Below are 20,115 nucleotides of genomic sequence, written 5' to 3' on the forward strand. Positions count from 1 at the left end.
CCAAACTATTCTATGATTGCATGAATGAAGTCACAATCTATTGCTTACAGAACAGAATGACATTTCTTAGGACAACCAGATTCACCTTATAAGAAAACACACCTGTAGCTAGAATGAGCCAATGCAACAGGGGAAGGCAGGCACAAAGAAGAGAGAGAAGTATTTCTTGAGTGGCTTATTTTATCTTTTTTCTGTATTTCCCCCCAAAAATCTATCTTTTACAAAGGAAAGAGCTGAGAGTAAGAAAAGTAACCTTGTTTCTAAACATAAATCTAGGTACTTCTGAAAATCACACAAGTGGTAATTTTCTATTTGAGTAACAAGCTGGAGAAATCCAATTCTAAGAGCAACAGGTGTATTTCAGAAGGATAAACATACAATATTTCACAAAAATCTCTGTAAGTCAGAAGTAATGCAGTCTTTAACAATGCTGTGTTGAAACTCAACAATATGTGGTAGCAGGTGTAAGTACTGCAGAAAGGGGCCACATTGCTCTGCTTAAAGTTGCAGTGATGGGTGATGTCCATGTGGGCCAGGGCAACAGCCCCCTGCACAGCAGAGACTGACCCCCCATGTAGCTCCAGAGGAAGGATGGATGCTCCAGCAGCCTGTGTCTCTGGATGTCTGTCTCTCCCTGGAGCTGGCACCAGCAGCCTCACCAGCGGGAGCTCACTCTGACTGCAGAGCTGAGCTCCTGGTGAAGGTGCAGCGGGTGGAGGTGAGCCACCAGCGTAGCCAGGAGGAGGAACAGGAGGAGACAAGGTCTTCACAGAGACACTACAGAGCTACAGAGCAAGTCCTGTGCAGCAAAGGAGGGAAGAACCTAGAGATTACCTCACAGGAGCAATGGCTGAAGACACCCACAGGAGGGAAGGCTGGAAACGTCTTGCTTCCAGCAACACAAAATGGCTCATTTTTCACCTGCAGCTCTGTTGTTGCAGAGTAGATGCAGCACCCTGAAAAAGATGAGGATGACTAACTCCACACCAAGGGATGCATCGATGCCAGCTGAAGCCAAGCCAAGTGTTCACACAATGAAGAAAAGGAAGATCAGAGTTACCAGGGAATCCCTCCAGGCAGGACAGAGGCCCTCACTGCCTACCTGACTGGGACAAATTGACAGGTGTTTCGTACTGGGTGCCCAGATCCCAGATGTTGCTCAGTGATTGTGTGATTCAGGATTTTAAGTTTCAGGAGTTAGGAACACATCACAGAACCATTGCCTTGGACCTCAGAAGAGCAGTTTTTCAGCTTGTGCAGGGATCTGCTTGTCAGTATGCTGGGGACACTGCCCTGGAAGGCAAGGGTGCTCAGGAGGGCTGTTTGGTTTCCAAACCATAACCTCCTCAGAACACAAATAGTTTATTCCTATGTGCAGAAGGTCAAGCAAGCATGGCAGAATGGCAGCATGGGTGAACAGAAAACTCAGCTAGCTCCAACACAGAAAGGAAGTAGAAGGTACAGGATATCCAGAATACATAGAGATATTGCCTGAGTACACAGGGAGTTAGAAATGCAAGAGCTCAGCTGAAGGTGGAACTAGCAAAGGATGCAAAAAGCAGTAAAATGAGATTCTCTAAGTACCTTAGGAGCAAAAGGAAGGGTAAGGAAAGTATGGTCCCACTCCTCAGAGGGGCAGGGGAGCTAGTGACACAGGACATGGAAAAGATTGAAGTACTTTTTGCCCCGTTTTCACTGGTATGGTTTTCCCTCAGACCTCCCAGGTTCCTGAGGGGTCCTACTAACAGTCTGTGGGAGTGAAGCAGTACAGAAAGGTAGAGTTACAGATCACTTAAGCCAGTTGCCCATTCACAGATCCACAGGACTGGATGGGCTGCACAGAGGGATGCTGAGGAAGCTAGTTCTTAATCTTTCCAGATTAAGGAAGAAGCAAGCCAGGGAGAAAGAAAGGGTATGATTGTTGTGAACTGGCTGTTGGCTTCAACTAATGGAAGAGCATAACAGCAGTGGTACCAGACTCTTCTCAGAAGAGCACAGTGGTAGGACAAGAGGCAACAGACAAGTTGCAATACAGGAATTAACGATTAGCTGTAAGAAATGCCCTTTTTTTGGGGGTGGGGGGGAAGTGGGGTAGTTATGAAAGTCGTCAAATGGCGGAACAGATGCTGAGAGGGGTTAGGGAATATCCATCCTTAGAGACAGTCAAAACTTCACTGGACACAGCCCTGAGCACCCTGTTTCAACTGAACCTGCTTTGAGGAGGACACTGGACTAGGTGATCTCTGCAAGTCCCTCCCAGCCTGTGTGATTCTACTATAGTGTTACTATACACTACACTTCCAAAAGAGTTAACAAGACAACATGGTAATTATTTACATAATTATACAGTAATTATCGTAAGATATGCACCAATGATTTTGCTATGTAGCACTTTTCCCTTGACTACCAGACTTTCTCTAGATTTGAGGGGTTTAAAGATACTTGTTTCCCTGTTTTGTTTTTTATTTAAAAAAAAGGAAAAAAATAAAATTGCTAAAACAAACTGAACTTACACACTGCATTGTCCATGGAGAAACGAACATGATTAAATCCTAAACATAGCCTGTGAAACTCAGTCAATAACTACTGGTTGATCATCTCCACCTGCCTGAAGCTTAAGCCTCTTTGCTTTTAAGTCAGAACCACAGTTAGGCCGTTTATGTTCCTGTGACGACTTCACCACTGAATCTTGGACAGTCTTTGAAACAGTCCGAGGAGTTTCTCTGCTTCCTTTCGAATTCGAAGATTGAGTTGGTTTGGCCTGTAAGTGATAAACAGATCTGTTCAAATTCTAGCATTGCTTTCCTTCTTTTCAGTATTCCCACACAAGAGAGAAGATATTTATGAGGTCTGTTTTAAATCCAGTTGATTGCATTACTATGAAAAATACACTGAGTGGATACCAAACTATCAAATTACAATGGAAAGATACCTATATAGCAAGTCAGTACAGATATAAATATGTATATATAAATATATATATATATAAAAATACCCTGTAAACACTTTTCTTGTTTGTTATCCCTTCTATAGTTATGACATGTGCCTCATTTTTCAGCAGGCCTGCCTTTGGTCCTATCTTCAGGTAGGATATTGTCGCAAATGCTGTGAAGCTGAAGTCTTCCCTGCATAAACAAAAACAGTGTTATGAGGGAAGGCTGGAGACAAAGACAGGCTAAACCATGCAGGGGGGAAATGGGACGCATTAAACCTTCTGAGGGATGTTCCAAATAGCAGCTTGGCTTTTCTTTCTCTTTCCAAGTGGACAGCCAGTTAATTTAGAGTGACTCTAGTCAACACTTAACATCATTCAGCTTGTGGAACTTTACATACACAGAGATACACGCACATGTCAATATGTCGGAATACATGGAGGAAAATGAGGAAAAAAAGATGCAATAAGCCTGCATTAGCCAGCCTGTTCTAACTTAAGACTTCATCTGGGCAGCCCCAGTTACTCTGCTTATACATGGAATGTAAATGACACTCCGTATAAACAGCAGACCTCTCCAAAATGAAGCCTGCTGCAGATTAAAGGTTCCACCTGAATACAGAAGACCCCAGTTTAAAACTGCAAGAGATGGAGTATTTCAAATGCTCCTCCAACTTCTGTTTTAACATTCTGAAGTTGAAATACAGTAATCTTTTGAGATTTTCTGAATACATTAAATGCGTCTGAAATAACGGCTACAACTGAGACTACAGAACGTATGCAATAATACCATGTAGACCTAACGCCAGAGTAATGACAAATGACTAGTAGAGATTAAAAAAAAAATAAAAAAGGAAGTAGTCATCTTACATACTTCAGATACTGATGCAGCAGTAAATGGGCAATAATTCTCTCCAGCTCCTCTCGAGGGTGCTTGGGTGGAGGAACTTCAGGCACCCTCAGTTTTGCTACACCTTTCCCAGACCACGCATCGATTAATTTCAGTGGGGTTAGCTTCTCACTCATGTGTTCAGCCTGCTCAAGTATCTTGATTAGATCCCTGCAGTATCCTGTTATATCCATTTTCTCACATGCTACAGATAAAAGTAATATTTAAATAGCAAATTATTTAGAGTTATTTAGATAGTATCCATATATACACTAGGTGTATACATATATATGCCCTTTTATATATTCATAGATATGTACGTATATCTATAAATACATATCATTGTGCCATATAATAGTAATTTTTTTTGGTTTTGTTTTCAAACTATAACTTAACAAATAAAAGCTATAACTGTCCCTCTGTCAAATTAGGATTTGTTTGTACTCAAACTTGTATTTATGTTTCTACTTCATTATTAAAACTCCAGTCCTGCAAATGTTTTTATATGTATTTACCATTACAAACCACACAAATTATTTCAAAGAAGCATTTACAAACTGTAAAATTTCTAAGGTAGCTTCTATGTTACTCTGCAGCTGGATTCCTTTTCTTCACCCATAGTATTTATTATGAAATATTAGAGAATAAAAAGGAACTGAAGTCTGTAAGTGAGACATTTCTTCTCTCAAGACAGTTATAGACAAAATAAGACCAAAAATGTATTAATTTTGTACAAATAAACTTCATCATGAATAATTATTCTGAGCTCCAACACATCCATGTAGTACATAATGATCATGCTTCTACTTCATGATCAGATTATGGCACAGAATTACCCAACTGCCTCATCCAATACTAAGAATTAAGTACTGAACACCCAGTACTACTGCTAGGTTTCCTCAGACCTTGCTTAGATATCAAGAGGCCCTGGGGGTAAAACTAGCAGTTAACAGGACATATTTCAACTATATTTCGTCACATGGTTCCTGTGAGTCTTGGGTACAAGCCAGTTCCATACTCTTCTCAACCTCTGATCCCAGTATAAAGTTTAACTAAGCCCTATTTCCAACTCGAACAAGACATTGTTACTTACATGAATTTGCAAAACAGGTTTATTATACAGATGTATAGTTAACTGTATAAAGAAAAAAGAAGCTCAATATCTTTGTTTACCTTGCCCCTCCAAAAAGCGTACAGGGAAATAAAGTCTAGTTATGAGAACAGCTTTGAATATAGAGGTGTTCCTCAGCTGCTGAAGCATTGATCTCTAGATTATCCGAACGCTTCACAACAGGTATGTGGTATGAGGAGATGGTATTTTTTACATATTACAAGAATTCACCTGGTCCTCAAAGAAATTTAAGGTGGTTTTGTGTATTCAGTTACAGATGCTCAAGATCAACTTCTTCCCAGCACTCCTTCCAGAGTTTTCTAGATTTAGATGAGGATTCCTATGTCTAAATCACAGCTCACACTTAGGAAGTCCAGCAAGAGATACTTTATGCATCTTCAGAAACTTACAGCTTTCTGGATGAGTACCAAAAAATGACAGTTAAAGCAGGCAGTGATCACCCATGAAAGTGTAGTTTAAGCTAGCTACCCAACACTGCCCAGGACAGTTGTGGTCAAAGCAGCGAAAGAGCTTATGTCCCAGAACCACATTCTGCTTGAAACCACCCTCCTTTACCATGCAGCAGATCTTGTTTCCGTTCATCTTCCCAGTTCCCTCTATGTCTAGCCCTTATGATCCCAACTTTCTTTCAAAGGAAGAGTGCACACCAGACAGACAGTGAGCAGTTAAGGCTAACACACGGCCAAATCCTGAATTAAGACTGCTCAGCTGTTCTGCACAGGTATGTCCCATGAGCATGCAGCACTGAAATGCTCAGAGGTTTTACCAGGCAAGCTGTAAGAGGACACGTGCAAACTGTGCATTCTCACAGCCTAAGTGTGAACAGTTCCACATGCTGAGAGCAAGAGGCTCCCTCTCAAAATAAATCTTTAACACCCAAACAAATCCTGAAACAAACCCCGACACATGCCGAAATCGTTTTAAAACAGGTGAGCCAAACTCCCCCTTGCCCCAGCTTCGCTTCTGGGAACAGGTGACTGGCTGAGCCTGAAAGATACCAAAGTGTCTGGCCTCAAGCAAAAAAGGATCCTACTAAACACCCTGAACTCAGCAATATTAAGTCACCAAAACCTGATGTTCAGAACAAAATTTGCACAATGGAAACAGGCAGTATTATGAGCACACTTCACAGAAGTTGCTCACACTTTCTCTAATGTAGGTATTTCTTTAAGCCAACCTTCTCCATGGTCACCATCCCTGGTTATAAAAACAATTTACTTACGGCTCTCCCTACAGCAGTTATCACACATTTTGTTGCAGTTTGCAGAATCCCATACTTCATCAAAATGACGGGCTATGAGGACTCGGCGACATCTGAAAGAGCAGAGAGCAAATGACTATAGAACATAAGTGTATACACCTGTGTTATAAATCATATGCCATAAATACACCTGTGCCATAAATCACCTGGCAAAAAGAAGGTCCCTTGGGTCAGCTCATGTCTTAAAACAAGCATGAGGGACTGTCTCACGAAAAATCAGAAAACAAATACTGCTACACAGTATTCCCTGTCTGCTGTGCTAAGAGGAATAACCAGCAGCTTTTAGTAATAGTGCGCACCACTGTAGGAACAGACTGGTTAAAGCAGAAAGGTCTGCAATTTCTATAGAATGAAAAAATCATAAGAATATGGACTAATTCTTAGTCTGAGGCCAACAAAGGCTACACTGAATGCACAAGTTACCCACAACATAGATACAAGTGTTTTTCTATTAAGTATTCCAAGTAGCACAGTGCAGCAGATGAAGCACATGTGATTCCTGTATGGCCACTGAATACTGGTACCTTGAGAGTAAAACCCAAAGCATTCCAGTTTTCACTCTGAATGGGATTTGAAATCAAAACAGTGTTTGTCAATAGACATTTCACCTCAACATAACTTCTTCCAGAATTTTATCTGAAGCTGGCAACCAACACATCAACAGTCAGTTATGTGCAACAGTACATGTATTGAGCAGCTAAACCACAAACTCCAAACTCAAGACTCTGGTACAATAGGCAAAAAAAACCCTCCCCCTCTCTGTTCTGAGAGGGGAGGGAGGGAAGAGTTTCTTTGATTTATTGTTGGCTTTTACTTGTTTTGTTTGGGTGTTTTAAATGGCTTTTTTGTTTTCAAATGCCCTCTATAAAACCTCACTAACTGGTCTATTTACAAACTAAGCAACCAAACCACCACAGTAACTTACTTCTTCAGATTCTGGCAGTAGGACACCATATTATACAGCTTCTCTTGCCCTACATTTTCCATCACTACCATTGAGCTGATTCTGAATATATCTCCAAAACCATAATATAAAATGCAGTCAGCTTTTTGGTCATCTCTACCTGCAGTGCATTAAAAAGAATAACAACAACAAAAAAATAAAATTAGAAGATGTTTACTTAAAGTACAGCTTTTTTTGGTACAAATACCACTCTTATCTGCATGGGTTTCTGCAGCCCCTATGTAGAGAGGACATGACTGTAATGGAGTATCAAGCATAACACACTTGTTATGTAGGCACATATGTGTATATGTATAGGCATGTGCCTATACACATATGTATAGGCAACAGAACATAGCATGATACAGACTAGAAATAAAATAGAACAGTCTTCTACAAATACAATTTCAAGCAAATTGAAAATACATCACAATGGAGATTTTGACTTTTTAACAACCAAAATAAAATATTAGCATCATACAGAAAGTCAGGGAAATCACTATTTTCTCACCCTAACACCTCTTGGAAAATCCTAGCCAAATACATCTTGAAGCCTAATTCTTACTTATTTAAAACACAGTGTGAGCTTCAAATACCTTATTAGGTATTAATGGTAATAAATGAAGAAACAATTAGGTTGTTGATATTCCATTTAAAACCAACTGTGCCTTCTATAGCTGAATTTAGATCATCTCTTCCTTCCTGCTGCCCACCCCTCCCAGTGATGTGCTGATAGGTGCCGACCCGCTGTTTACAAGATCCAGAGAGCAGAAAAGGCCTAAAAACCCCTAAACTTCTAAAAAAGTTTCACGTTTAAGAGAACTACTTCACATGGATAAGCAGTCAAAGGGAAAAAGGAAGGTTTCATAAGCTAAGTAGTACGTTCATGCAAATGAGTAGCAGTGCTTAATTAATCCCTCCCAAAAGGATCTCATTTAAATAGTAATGAATAAGAAACACAAAAGCTTGCTTTAATCCCAAATTGATAAACATTGTGAAACAACAGGTGCAGCACCTATATGGCCCTTTTCTCACCACTTCATTGCTTACACTTCCCATCACCTCTAGCACTACCTAGAGGTAACCAGTCTATAGCATAAGCAGATGCAAACTCCCACAGACTTTGATGACTCCTGTACTTCTTAGGCTAGTGTTAAGGTCAGTTTCTATCACAGAGCCATAGTTAGAATTTCTACCAGCTGCCCCTCAAGATTCTTAAAAAGCTTTCCTCCACATAGATTTAATCTGTCTTTGAAAAATAATGCACAAGGTTGAAAAAAAAAAACAAAACACCCCAAAACTTTTTTTAGCCACAAAAGCTATTTAGTGCTGCTATACACTGATCAGTCCTTAAAATTCCCTGCTCCAGACTCCCCATCCTACTTGTGTTTCTGTGGCTACTGAAATTCATACAGCAATTAGATATCATCTAGAATCAATCTGAGCAGATCACATAGCCCCGCTGCTATGCAAAGAAAAAAAAAAATCCTTTCTATAACACATCTGATCAGTCAATGTCACGTTATGAAATTACTCTGGTAAGCCACAGATGCCACAAAAATTAAGTAATTAAAACAAATGTTGAGTAAACGGCTGGGTAGTTTGCTTCAAAGCCTCTTCACAGAAGCAGAGTGGCATTACACACTCTGGAACCTGTCTCAAAGACAAGACACTTCACACAAATGACTAAAATCAAAGTGCAATTTTTTTTTGGTTTAATGAATGGAAATGGCAGCTTTGCAAAAGCCATTTCCTACAATACCTGCACGTCCACTTTCTTGGTAGTAGTTCTCCATGGATTTGCTCATAGAATGATGAATTACAAACCTCACATCAGGTTTATCAATTCCCATGCCAAAAGCAACAGTTGCCACTACAACCTGAAAAAAGATTAAGAAACCATCAAGGTATCAAACCACAATTTGTTTAAATAAAACATAAGTCTATGAGAAATATCTACTTAACCTGGATCTGATTTGCTGCCCATCCTTTATGAACTTTGCTCTTACATTTAGCATCCATGTTTGCATGGTAAGTCCCTGCCTTGATTCCCAGTTTCTGCAAACTCATAGTAACTTGCTCAGAATCCTTCTGAGAAAAACAGTAAACAATTCCTGCACAAAAGTGAGAGATGCCTTATTGTAATGTCTTAAAAAACTCACAACAAACAATCCCCAATACTTAAAAACAACTTCAAAAGTTTTATTAACTTACAAATAAATAAATAAAACCCAGCAAACAATCTTTGTGTCTATTCAGTCTCCAGTATGGTAGCCATGAAAGAAACTTCAATTATCGGCTTTGACTTGTAGGCTAAAGAGAAAATATGGATAGCAATCCACATAATTATAGAAGTATTCTATGTTCAAGGAGGACAATGGTTAATAATGCTTATGTAAAGAGGTGCTGTTCATTATGATGTCTCACCTGAGGTTTCAGATATATCCATTTTTTGTCATTAGTCAGCCTGGGCTAAGTCAAGGATTACACAAAAAGCCACATGATTTGTGATCATTTTAGCACAGTTTGTCCTCAGGGAGTTGCTCATCACAGACACAAGAGCTTGACAGCAGGGACAGACTGCTGCCCTGGAAAACTGGGTTCTGGTGCCTTTGTAATATGGCCCTCCTCTTTTATTTGCACTACATAATTCATTGATTACATAAAGTCCAACTTCTACAGTTCTGCTTTCATCAATCAATGCAATTCTCCTCACCACACACCCATTCTGGGCACTGGATAATACAGGAGTCTTGCGATCAAATGTGAAAAAGAAGTGCTAAAGATAAGTAAGTATCCTGACACACAGATACTAAATAACATATGATTTAAGCACATATAGGTAACCTTTTCTGAGCCTTGTTTTTACAAACTTAAAAATTGCTATTATTATGCAAACGTTGCTCTATATACATCAACATTATATTTCAATACTTCAGAATATATAAGCAAAATGTAAAGACATTTAAACACTAATGAATGAGATGAGTAATCATTCGAGGTACAGATCTTACTAAATTTCATTTCTTCTAATGCTGGATTTTTAAGGTATGGTGAAAGTAAAGTTTATCTACAAGTTTCAGGATTACTCAAAAACATTCCTGTAACACTAAAGATTATAAAAAATTAATATACCTTTTTTTAAAAAAAAAAACAAAACAACACTTTTTACCTGAAAGTCCTTTGTATCTTCCATTAATCATCTTAACAATGTCCTCAATGAAATCTTCATTATTTGAAGGCTTATGCCGAACCTCAAAAATACAACATACACACATTGGAGTTCTTCAAGTGGGTACACAGTCTGCCAAGCAATCATATTTATTCTACTTCTTCCAGCACAATAAAAACAACTGTTCTGCATTTAACCAAAATTATTATATCCTTTTTGTGCACAGTCAGATTACATCTCAAAAGTCCACAGAAAAAAATAAAACCAAAACCACAAGTTTTCCTATGAAGAACAATAAAAGAACCTGTGGCCAAACTGAAAACACAATGAATCACAACGTTTTGCAATCATATGGCATATTTTCCAACAAGCTGCAGTAGTCTAAGTCTGTTACCTACCTCTCCCCTGTACACAGTTCTATCTGTTAAGCTTTGCCCATAGAGACAAAGCAGCCCAAGGTCCTCTGCAGATGACAGCAAGTTCAGCAAGATGACGAGATGAAAGGACACCATCGCTCAGTTGAAAACCTATTTATTATTAAAATGTATAATTGAAAATTAAGACATACCTCATAGTAAAGATTGGGCCGGTTGAAAGAAGCAGTAAAGGTAATGCACTTTTGAACATGCAAAATTTTCTGAGCATCTTTTAAAACATGATTTGTAGCAGTTGCTGTCAATCCAATCAAGGGAGTATTCGGAAACTGTCTTTTCAAGATACCAAGAGACTTGTAGTCTAAGCAAGAAAACAGAAAGAGAAAAAGAATTTCACATACCACAGAGTCAAACTTAAAAAAGATATTAATGTAATTCAGGTAGATAGTATTCAATGGGGTAATACTGCAATAAATGTTATTATTGATCAGTTTACTAAAGAATCAATTTATACACCCAAATGAAGTAATAAGAAGGCTGCACTTATCAAAACAGATGCTTTATCTTCTAATTGAGTTTTACAGAAGCTGCCCCAATTCAAAAGGCAAAGCATATTGAAATATGAGTCCTTAAAAAGTTAGAAAAAATTAAGTGTCATGGCATTAACAAACATTCAGGTTATTTTGCAGGTCTGTTTTTACAAACAGCTTTTCAGTAAACACAGCTCTGCTAGTAAACAGTCAATATAGAATTTGGATACACAGACCAGAATGTACTAAGGAAAGATTCTAAAGGCTCAGTGCTGACAATCACTTGCTGCCTTAGAAGAGAAATGCAGCCAGTGGTACAAATTCCACATTGCCTGTTTACCGGCATGGCTCTTTGCTCAGACATCACTTTTTAACAAACCTGCAAAGGTTGACTTTACGTCACTATTGATTCAAATCAGGTTTTCTTTCAAAGGCAAAGGAAGAATAACCAGTAAGTAAGTCTTCTACAACAGGCAAGACAGGAAACATAACTGAAGTGCACTTCTTTTTTCCCTTGCAAGTCAAGGGCATTTAGAAGTGATCAAAGCATAGTTCATGAATTTACAGAATGCTCTAGCTCTTGTCACCCACAGTATTACAAAGCGGTGTACAGAATAACATATTTTACATGCAGCATTAAAGCTGATTGTATTGCCCATATTAAAGATGGCAGCCAAAAACTTTCATTTTATTAAGCTCCAATTAAAATAAACTGAATTAGGAGTTTTTCAGAATACTGACAGAAAAATCTACATTGGCACCACCCCCCATTTGCATGAACTTAACTCCTGGACAGGGACACAGTCATTTGTGCATTAAAGTTCTTGAGCTAACCCAGGTGCTAGCATTACACTAAGTATTTGCTTCACACATGAAGAAAGCACCTGTGGCTTTATTTCAGGCCTCATTCAGTATTGATGCCTGAAACTGCAAACTAGAAACTGGATTTCTAATGAGCATACCAGGCCTGAAGTCGTGGCCCCATTGACTACAGCAGTGGACCTCATCTACAGCAATGCGAGCAAGGCACCCTGCTTGATAAGCCTTCTCTAGCTTTGACATGAACATTTTGCTTTTTGCAATCTTCTCCGGGGTCACATAAATGAGCTTCAGTTGGGAATTTCTGTTTAGCATTTCGGTATGAACCCACTTCACATGTTCCTGTTCGAAACAAAAGGAGAAATCAGGGGCTAAGAAACTAGGACAACTCGCCACCTATGTGCTGTGATACAGATAATGTGAATAAGTGTCTTGTGTTTTTGTTTTAATAACAAGAACACATTAAACCAACACCTTTAATGGAATAAATAGATTTCATGGGGCTATTTAGAGGATGTAAAGTCCCTTTAGCTGGTGCATGTTGTAGATTTTTACTGTTTCTAGACTTAAAAGACTGGAGTAGGTGACCTTTTTGTCCATTAGTAACATGTTGAACAGTGCAGGCTTTTAAATATAATTATTTATCATACTTTAGGATAGGAAGCTGTTTGATCCAGAGACCAAGAAGCAACTTATTTCCCAGTCTGCTATTAGTCAATTACTTTTTAAAGTAAGTCAGTTACTTTTTACAAATTTTCCTGACTAGCAGAAGGCCATGGTCGTTAACTTCTACATGACGCTGGCTTTGACCGTTTTAGTGGCTTGATGCAATGTGCCAAACTTGGAGCCTGCTTTAAGGTAGAATACATTAAAAACTCAGTAATAAATACTACAGTCGTGTACAAGAAATTATTTTACACTTGTATTACCACAGGTGTGTTTGGTACATTATAGTTTATTGGAAAAATACTGATACCACATGATGAAGGAAAGACAAATATTCAATGGTCTGCTTTTTCAAAGTTCTGTGATAGATTTTCTAAGTGTTAAAATTAATATTTTATATATAGTGATTTTCTACAAAGACTTATAGTAGTGGTAAATACTAGGTAACAGTTTACCACCCCTTATGAATTGTTAATAACCTCTTAAGAATCTTAGCACAGTTGATAGAATGGCAATACTTGATGAGATCGTGCCATTCATTCAGTAGTCATAAACAACATGCACAGAGGCACAATGCCAGCACATACACCACAAAACCCACGAAGATGTGGCAGTTAAACATACCTTACTGCTTGAGGCATTTAATAAAGTTGCAGAAATACCAAGCTGTTCCAAAACCATGAGCTGATCTTCCATAAGTGATATCAAAGGACATATCACAAGTGTGAAACCTGTAAGAATCAGTCATTGTGTAAACTGAACAGTTGAGATGTCACAAATATCTCCTGTAACACGTTTTACTAATGCATCAGCCCTGTTCTGAAGGAACTGCCAAACGTGAGCCTAAGCTTCATACACCCAGTACCACATTCCCTTCCTATATAGCTGATAAGTGACTGCTAGGTCACATGGGGATACTTCTTATCAGGTGGCCATGACATGCACCTTCTCTTAAGAATCTAGACCACAGACATCTGAGCTGCAATAAAAAGAGAAAGAACTAATATACAAAACAAAGTTGAATTCACATCTGTGTCATGAGGTGCTAATTTACTGTATAACTAAGCAGTGCTAGGTGTTGATAAATTATGTATTTGTAAATAAGTAAAATTCCATGCAACTGGATGGGTTATTAAAAAAAAAAAAAAAAAATTTTTTAAGTCCAAAACTGGATACTTATTTTTTAAAATGAATATACAAAGGCTCTTCCAAATAATCTGAAGCTAAAACTTTAGAATGGAAAAGACAAATAACAGATATTCATACTTTGATAACTTACAGTCAGTACATTGATCAAAAGAGAAAGAAAGAAAAAGTAACAAACGTTTAAAAAGTTTTTTCAGTGTTTAGAGGAACATAAATAAATTACTTAAATCTAAACCATACATAAAAGGCACATTCTTTTAAAGCTACTATTGCTCATTCAGAGAAAATGAACTGAGAGAGAAAAACAAGTGTTTCTAGTCAATCTTTGCTGTTTTTTCTCATACAGTGATACTACACACCAATATAATGTTCATTCTCCAAAGAACTACAAAAAGGAGAAAATAAATACAGTTGTCTACATACGATCTTTTCTTCCCTTACATACCTTCAGAACAGACAGCTGGTAACTGATAACAAAGGCTCTTTCCACCACCTGTAGGCATGACAAGAAATATATCCTTTCCTGCCATTGAAGCGTTTACTGTTTCAAGTTGCAAGGACCTAAACTTCTGGAGTTTAAATTTGCCCCGCAATGCTGTGTTTAGCTTCTCATACCATGGAAAATCTGTTAAGGGAAAAAAAAGAAAGCAAAACACGTTTCATAACAAGTTAAAATACAAGAAGGAAGGACAATTTACATATACAATAACTAAATCTGGAAGCAACACAATTTGATATCTGGAAAAGTGTTCAGAGATTCAATAATGGTACACAAAAAGCCACACATAACCCGAGTCTCTATAAACCAGTTTCTAAGGTGGACCTTTGAAAACCCTATAAAATGTAAATACAATCCACCTCCAGACTAAATGTTCTCATTGCACATAAGCGTGAACTAGTGTGAAACACCCACAAGCAGATGAAGCACTTCAAAGTGCTAATGATCAAGTTAACTGCTTAGTCCACAACTAAATGGAAATCAGAAGCCCACCCTGAAAATAAATAAAACCAGAGACTGAGATCTGCAACAGTTGCCTGAAGGTGTCCCTTATACATATGCAGTGAATACAAATAGTGTGATGAAAACAGGGCTACCATTTTTGCATTTATTTTAAAAGGGGGAAAGGAGAAATTTAATCATCCCCAAAATAATGACCCCAACATTCTTTTTCTTCATTAAAGACTCCTTCATTTAAAGAGGTAATACTGTAAAAACTTAAATGATGCATCAAGAACAGTATTAACCATTTTCATATTATTAAAATTAAAATGCAGAACAACTGTGGAAACTCCAGGCTACACCATGTGCAGCGCAAGCATTAACTCTGGGACTTGAGGTTCCAAAGAGCACAGTTGAGGTCCAAAGCTCTCTGGAACCAAGAAAAGCCTCCCACTGACTTCACTCAGCCTTATGCTGGGACCAAATTTAGCAACAGCTCTTATTCAACATGTACACAGCATCCGATTGCAAAGATGTTAGTTTTCAAAGCATAGGAGGAGAGATTTAGGCACAAAGCTATCCAAAACAAATTTATATGTTCAATAGCATTAATCTGCAATTATAAAGTGTCAGTATTCTTACATATGCAGAACACTTTTCTCAAGCACAGACAAATATGGATTAGACTAGAAAATTAATTTAATTTTTAAAAAAGAAAAAAGAATACACACAATAGATAAGAGGCAGAAGCTAACAATGTGTTTCCAAATTGCAAGTGAAATAAAAGAGAGGGAAAAATAGTAAAAGGAACTGAATTTAATTTGGTTAGGCATAACATGGTCAAGAGCCACCAACTATCCAGGAGTTCAGTTAATGTTTAACTTGAAAGACACCACTTCCAAAGGAACAGGAGCCCTCACACCACCATGAGGCACTTGCCACTTGGACTAACTCTACCACACTAATGTATTCTACATTACTTTTGGCAGTCAGCATCCATCTAATTTGCATTAATTTGGTAACACAATGAAACTACATGACCCATGGCAAACACAACCAATGTCCTACCCACTCAAGCAAGAAACACAAAGACAGCAAGAAGCAACTTTGATAAAGCAAAACTGTTATTATAAAATCCTGAAAAGATCCAGAGTAATTATTTTTAGAAGATAAACAGGGAATACAAGTATGGCAGTATATCCAAATTTATGCTGGGATTCTTACAGCAAATCCAATCAAGTTGTGACTTTGCAGCAATAAAAGAATAAAAGTAGTTATAACAGGCTATTCTTATGATAATTCTCCCCAGAAGAACTCAGATTAATATTTAAGAATGCCCAGGGAGTTACATACAAACATTACCCTGCGTAATTAAGATGGCAGGTCACCCAGCTGAACAAAATGAAATAGGACAATACCATTACCCACACAAAATTCTGTATGAACACACATTTTTTCCCCTACTGAATTAGTTTATTTTTATATTAGAATATTTGAATTTGTCTCTGCAAACCTTTTTTATTCCATGCCTCGGCTGAGGTTTCAGTGTCTTTACTTCCACCTGCCTCCAAGTCTCCTGAGGACTGCTTTATCAGACTCTTTATTCTCATCTTCTTTTCGATGAGTTCTTGCTGTTTATCTACAAGCTCCTGAATTTGCATCTCCACTGCTTGCAGCTCATTTTCAACGGAAACCAGTACCTCCTCCAGTACTGAAGGGAAAAGCAAGTTAAAGGCAGTACAGAGACTACAGTAACATGTTAATCCCAGTTTTAAATGATATTTTATTTGATTTGTTGAGATAAAAATTAAAAACAAACCAAATACATCTAGAGAAACAAGAAAGCCTGACAGGCCCACTGATGAGATTATAGCATCTAATATTGCATATGCCATGTAAAAATACTGAGCAAGACTTAACAACATATTTCTTATATTGGTAGGTCATATATACACAGCTGTGCTATAAATTGTCATCTCCGATATGGTGTATTAGAGATATGCACACTACCATCACCTGCATTAGTAAATAAAGTATATTACAATCCAATTTCCCAAAAGCAGTGCCTCTCCAGAGAAACACTTGAAATTATTTTCTTTTCTGCAGATGAATGTTAAGCACTGAAAAACACATTGCATAAGCCCTCATATTAAAGCTGTACTACAATGAAAATGGGTACTCCAGCCAATTCCAAGGTGAGCACATTAGAAGATCTTTAATAGAAAGCATTTACATGTGAGAAGCCCCATGAACCTCAGCAAGTAAAGGTTTTCTGAAGGCAGAAATAGCGATGTTAGCAAAAAACTACATTTTATGCACTCAAGATCTCCCTCCTATGCAGAACCAGAGAATCTGCTGAATGTCAAGGTTTGAACACAGAGGATAAATGCTTTTTCAAAGACAAGCCATTCTTCACATCTGAAAATCCTGAGGCTAATACTCCCCAAAAGCTTGGGTTACACAAGTGAATCTTTGGTGGGAATTTGCCTCTTTACATCCTAATATGCATGTGTATGAATTACGGACCGTGTTCTAGAATCCAGTCCCCAGGGTTTAAAACGAGTAATTAACACATACCACAGTATGCCAAGCAGGTGCCACTATTTCAGAGCCAGGTCAGAAAAGCATAAGAAGCAGCATTTTCCTCCCCACAAAATACAACATTTTTGTCCAAGCATAGCAGATATGATAATGTGCTTATGGAAGCAAAAAATGTATGATATAGAAAAAGATATCCTCTTTACAAATGGCAAAAAATGGGGATGCTTGTCTTCCTAAATGCCCACTATTGCACAGCAGGAAAGAGCTGAAAGTGTCTTAAAATATTAAGCATATTTTCAAATTATTGAAAACCAAGTAATTTCCTTGACAAACCTGCTTTTGTTTTACTTTTTATCTAAGCAATAAAAAGTTATCCAGTAAAAGAACTTTTTCTTTAAATCTGAAATATAATAGCTTAGATTCCACACACTCCTTTCTGCATATATCAAATTCATATAAATAGTAATAACATCAGGTGATTGTGTCTGTTAGCTGAAATATAGCAAAACGAACATATTGAATATTAATTTTGGATTACCTTCAACAGCTGCCATCTTTGGAGGTTGGAGAATGTTGTTATCCTTAGGAGACTTTATTTAACTGAACAACTATCACTAAGAATAAAATAAATAAATAAATAAATAAATGTTATTCCATGAGTAATCCTTCTAAACTTCAAAGAAATTTACTATGAGATTTTCCATTAATAGACGAGGTGTTAACAGTTTAAGCACTAGTTCCTTAATCTGCCTATATAAATATTCCTAACTAGATGAAAACATGCTTTTTTCCTGCTGCGAAAGGGACAGATACCAACTCACAACCAATTCCTCAGGCTCCAGGCTAAATGAGACCAAGTTAATTTTGACCAAGTCATATATTTTCTGTGAGAGACACTGTCTAATACAGACCAGTCATTCACCTACTTTTGACACAGTGCAGGGTTTTTTTGTCTCTTCAAAGACTTAGAATTTATTTTTTGAGCAATGTTTTCATATTATAGGTTAACAATACAAACCCTAAGAAACTTGATATTCTCTCACTCTTGCTGAATTCTGAACTATTTATCATATACATGGGAGTCATATTTGAGAGAAAGTGAAAGGGAACAAATTCAGCTGACCGTCACTATAAGCAGATTCTACCATATCAAATATTTTACTGCATTCCAGTAAATGAGGGGAAAATATATACAAAAAAGAATGTGTGAATAAAACACTGATTTTGCCAGAAGAGGTTATTTTTTAGTTATAAGTTAAAGGCCCACACTTCAGAAAGAAGATGATTGTTGTGTAATTCAACTCAGCAGTGTCCAGGTCACATAATTCGAGTTACACAGTTCTGCATTCATACCACCTGCCACCTGCACAAATGTATTTGTAAATATGAGTCTCCCCAAAGTACAGAGCGAGCAGGGCCATTCCAGAAAAAGCAGTAGGTCTGGAACAGACACACTGTGAATGCACACTTCTAGTAAACACAAGCCTCACAAATACCATTAGGCTGACAGCTCAGGAGACAGAATCCATTTTCTTATCCAAGGAGTGTATAGAGAATGAAAATTACCTATGAATGTTTCCCTATGTGCTGCTGAAATTCCATAAGTCTTTAATTTGGCTTCTGTCTCTGGAAGAAGTAGTGCAGTGTACCTTATAATTTATTCTGTAACACCACTGCCAACAAAGACCCCCAATTACAATTTGATTCCTCAAAAATGCAGCTCCTAAGAAATTGAATAAAAATTAACACATTGCTTATAAACCATAGTGGACAAAAGGCAAGTGGAAGTACCTTGTTCATCCAACAGTTTTACCTCTCTGTAAAAACCAGCGGAATTCCTGTGAATTCATCCCATTACAGCCTTTTTCTTAATAGCCCACCATCTGGGGGAAAAGAGACCTCTAAGAAGATACGTGATGGCTGTGCCTAAACCAGACCGGTTAGTAACCAGCATCACTTTCCCTTCTGCACAGATTTAAATCAGTGTCCCAGCACTGGAAGCTTTCTCACAACATCTTCTGCCCAGAGTCCAAAATAGCCCTCTTCAGTCTCTATTCTAAGAAGTCACATTAACAGATCATTACCAAACCAAGAAATCACAGGGCGAAAAAAAGAAAAACCCAACAATACTTGCACAAGCAAGATGTGTCACCTTAGCAGCAGTTTAATCAGAGGTATCTACAGGAGGGCCACAGGGATAATAAGGGGCTGGAACACCTCCAATACTAAACCAGGCTGAGAAAGCTGGGGCTGTTCAGCCTGGAGAAGGTTCAGGGGAGACCTTAGAGCAACCTTCCAGTGACTAAAGAGGGCCTACAAGAAATGTGGAGAAGGGATTCTTCATCAGGGACTGTAGCGATAGGACAAGGGGTAATGGGTTTCAACTTAAAGAGGGGAAGTTCAGATTAACTACAGAGAATTCTTCCCTGTGAGGGTGGTGAGGCACTGGCACAAGATGCCCAGAGAAGCTGCCCCATCGTTGGCAGTGTTCAAGGCCAGGCTCGACGGGGCTTTGAGCAACCTGGTCTAGTGGAAGGTGTCTCTGCCCACGGCAGGGGGTTGGAAGCAGATGGTCTTTAGGTCCTTTCCAGCCCAAACCGCTCTCGTTCCCTAACCACCGTGCAGGTGAAGCGGGCGGCAAGGGGGCTGCCAACGGCCTCGGCTCACACCGCTTCCTCCCGCGCGACGGTGTCAGCCCTGGCGAGCGCCGCGCTCCCTCCCCCCTGTACGAGCGGTCAGTGCCGGAGCGCGCACCACCCTCCCCGCTCCC

General features: G+C 38.4%; 1 protein-coding gene across 2 annotated transcripts; it reads right to left on the reverse strand.

Annotated features, from left to right (window-relative positions):
- Positions 1–2,316: 2,316 nt before the first annotated feature.
- On the reverse strand, positions 2,317–19,392 carry RECQL (RecQ like helicase). 2 transcript variants are annotated; one of them, XM_062616789.1, is made up of 15 exons: positions 19,137–19,392; positions 17,884–17,959; positions 16,318–16,515; positions 14,310–14,489; positions 13,343–13,449; positions 12,196–12,394; positions 10,898–11,064; positions 10,330–10,411; positions 9,123–9,271; positions 8,920–9,037; positions 7,140–7,278; positions 6,176–6,267; positions 3,807–4,026; positions 2,996–3,125; positions 2,317–2,761 (listed from the first exon to the last, which is right to left on the reverse strand). In XM_062616789.1, the coding sequence occupies exons 2-15, from the start codon at positions 17,897–17,899 to the stop codon at positions 2,573–2,575; spliced, it is 1,986 nt and encodes a 661-aa protein (XP_062472773.1). In that variant the 5' UTR covers positions 17,900–17,959; positions 19,137–19,392; the 3' UTR covers positions 2,317–2,572. The 2 variants fall into 2 exon arrangements, with proteins under 2 accessions (XP_062472773.1, XP_062472772.1); XM_062616788.1 differs by lacking the exon at positions 19,137–19,392 and adding an exon at positions 18,912–19,095.
- Between the last annotated feature and the right edge of the window lie 723 nt (positions 19,393–20,115).

Source organism: Pezoporus occidentalis, unplaced genomic scaffold (assembly GCF_034315485.1).
Source record: "Pezoporus occidentalis ecotype Australia unplaced genomic scaffold, CSIRO_AGI_Poc_V1 ctg19, whole genome shotgun sequence".
In the NCBI taxonomy this organism is placed as follows: domain Eukaryota; kingdom Metazoa; phylum Chordata; class Aves; order Psittaciformes; family Psittacidae; genus Pezoporus; species Pezoporus occidentalis.

What these genes read in the sequence shown, in the direction of transcription:
- RECQL (XM_062616789.1), bottom strand. An exon ending in TAAATGCCTCAAGCAGTAAG is followed by an intron (nt 12,395 to 13,342) that starts GTATGTTTAACT and finishes TGTTTCGAACAG; the next exon opens with GAACATGTGAAGTGGGTTCA. An exon ending in GGGCCACGACTTCAGGCCTG is followed by an intron (nt 11,065 to 12,195) that starts GTATGCTCATTA and finishes TTTCTTGCTTAG; the next exon opens with ACTACAAGTCTCTTGGTATC.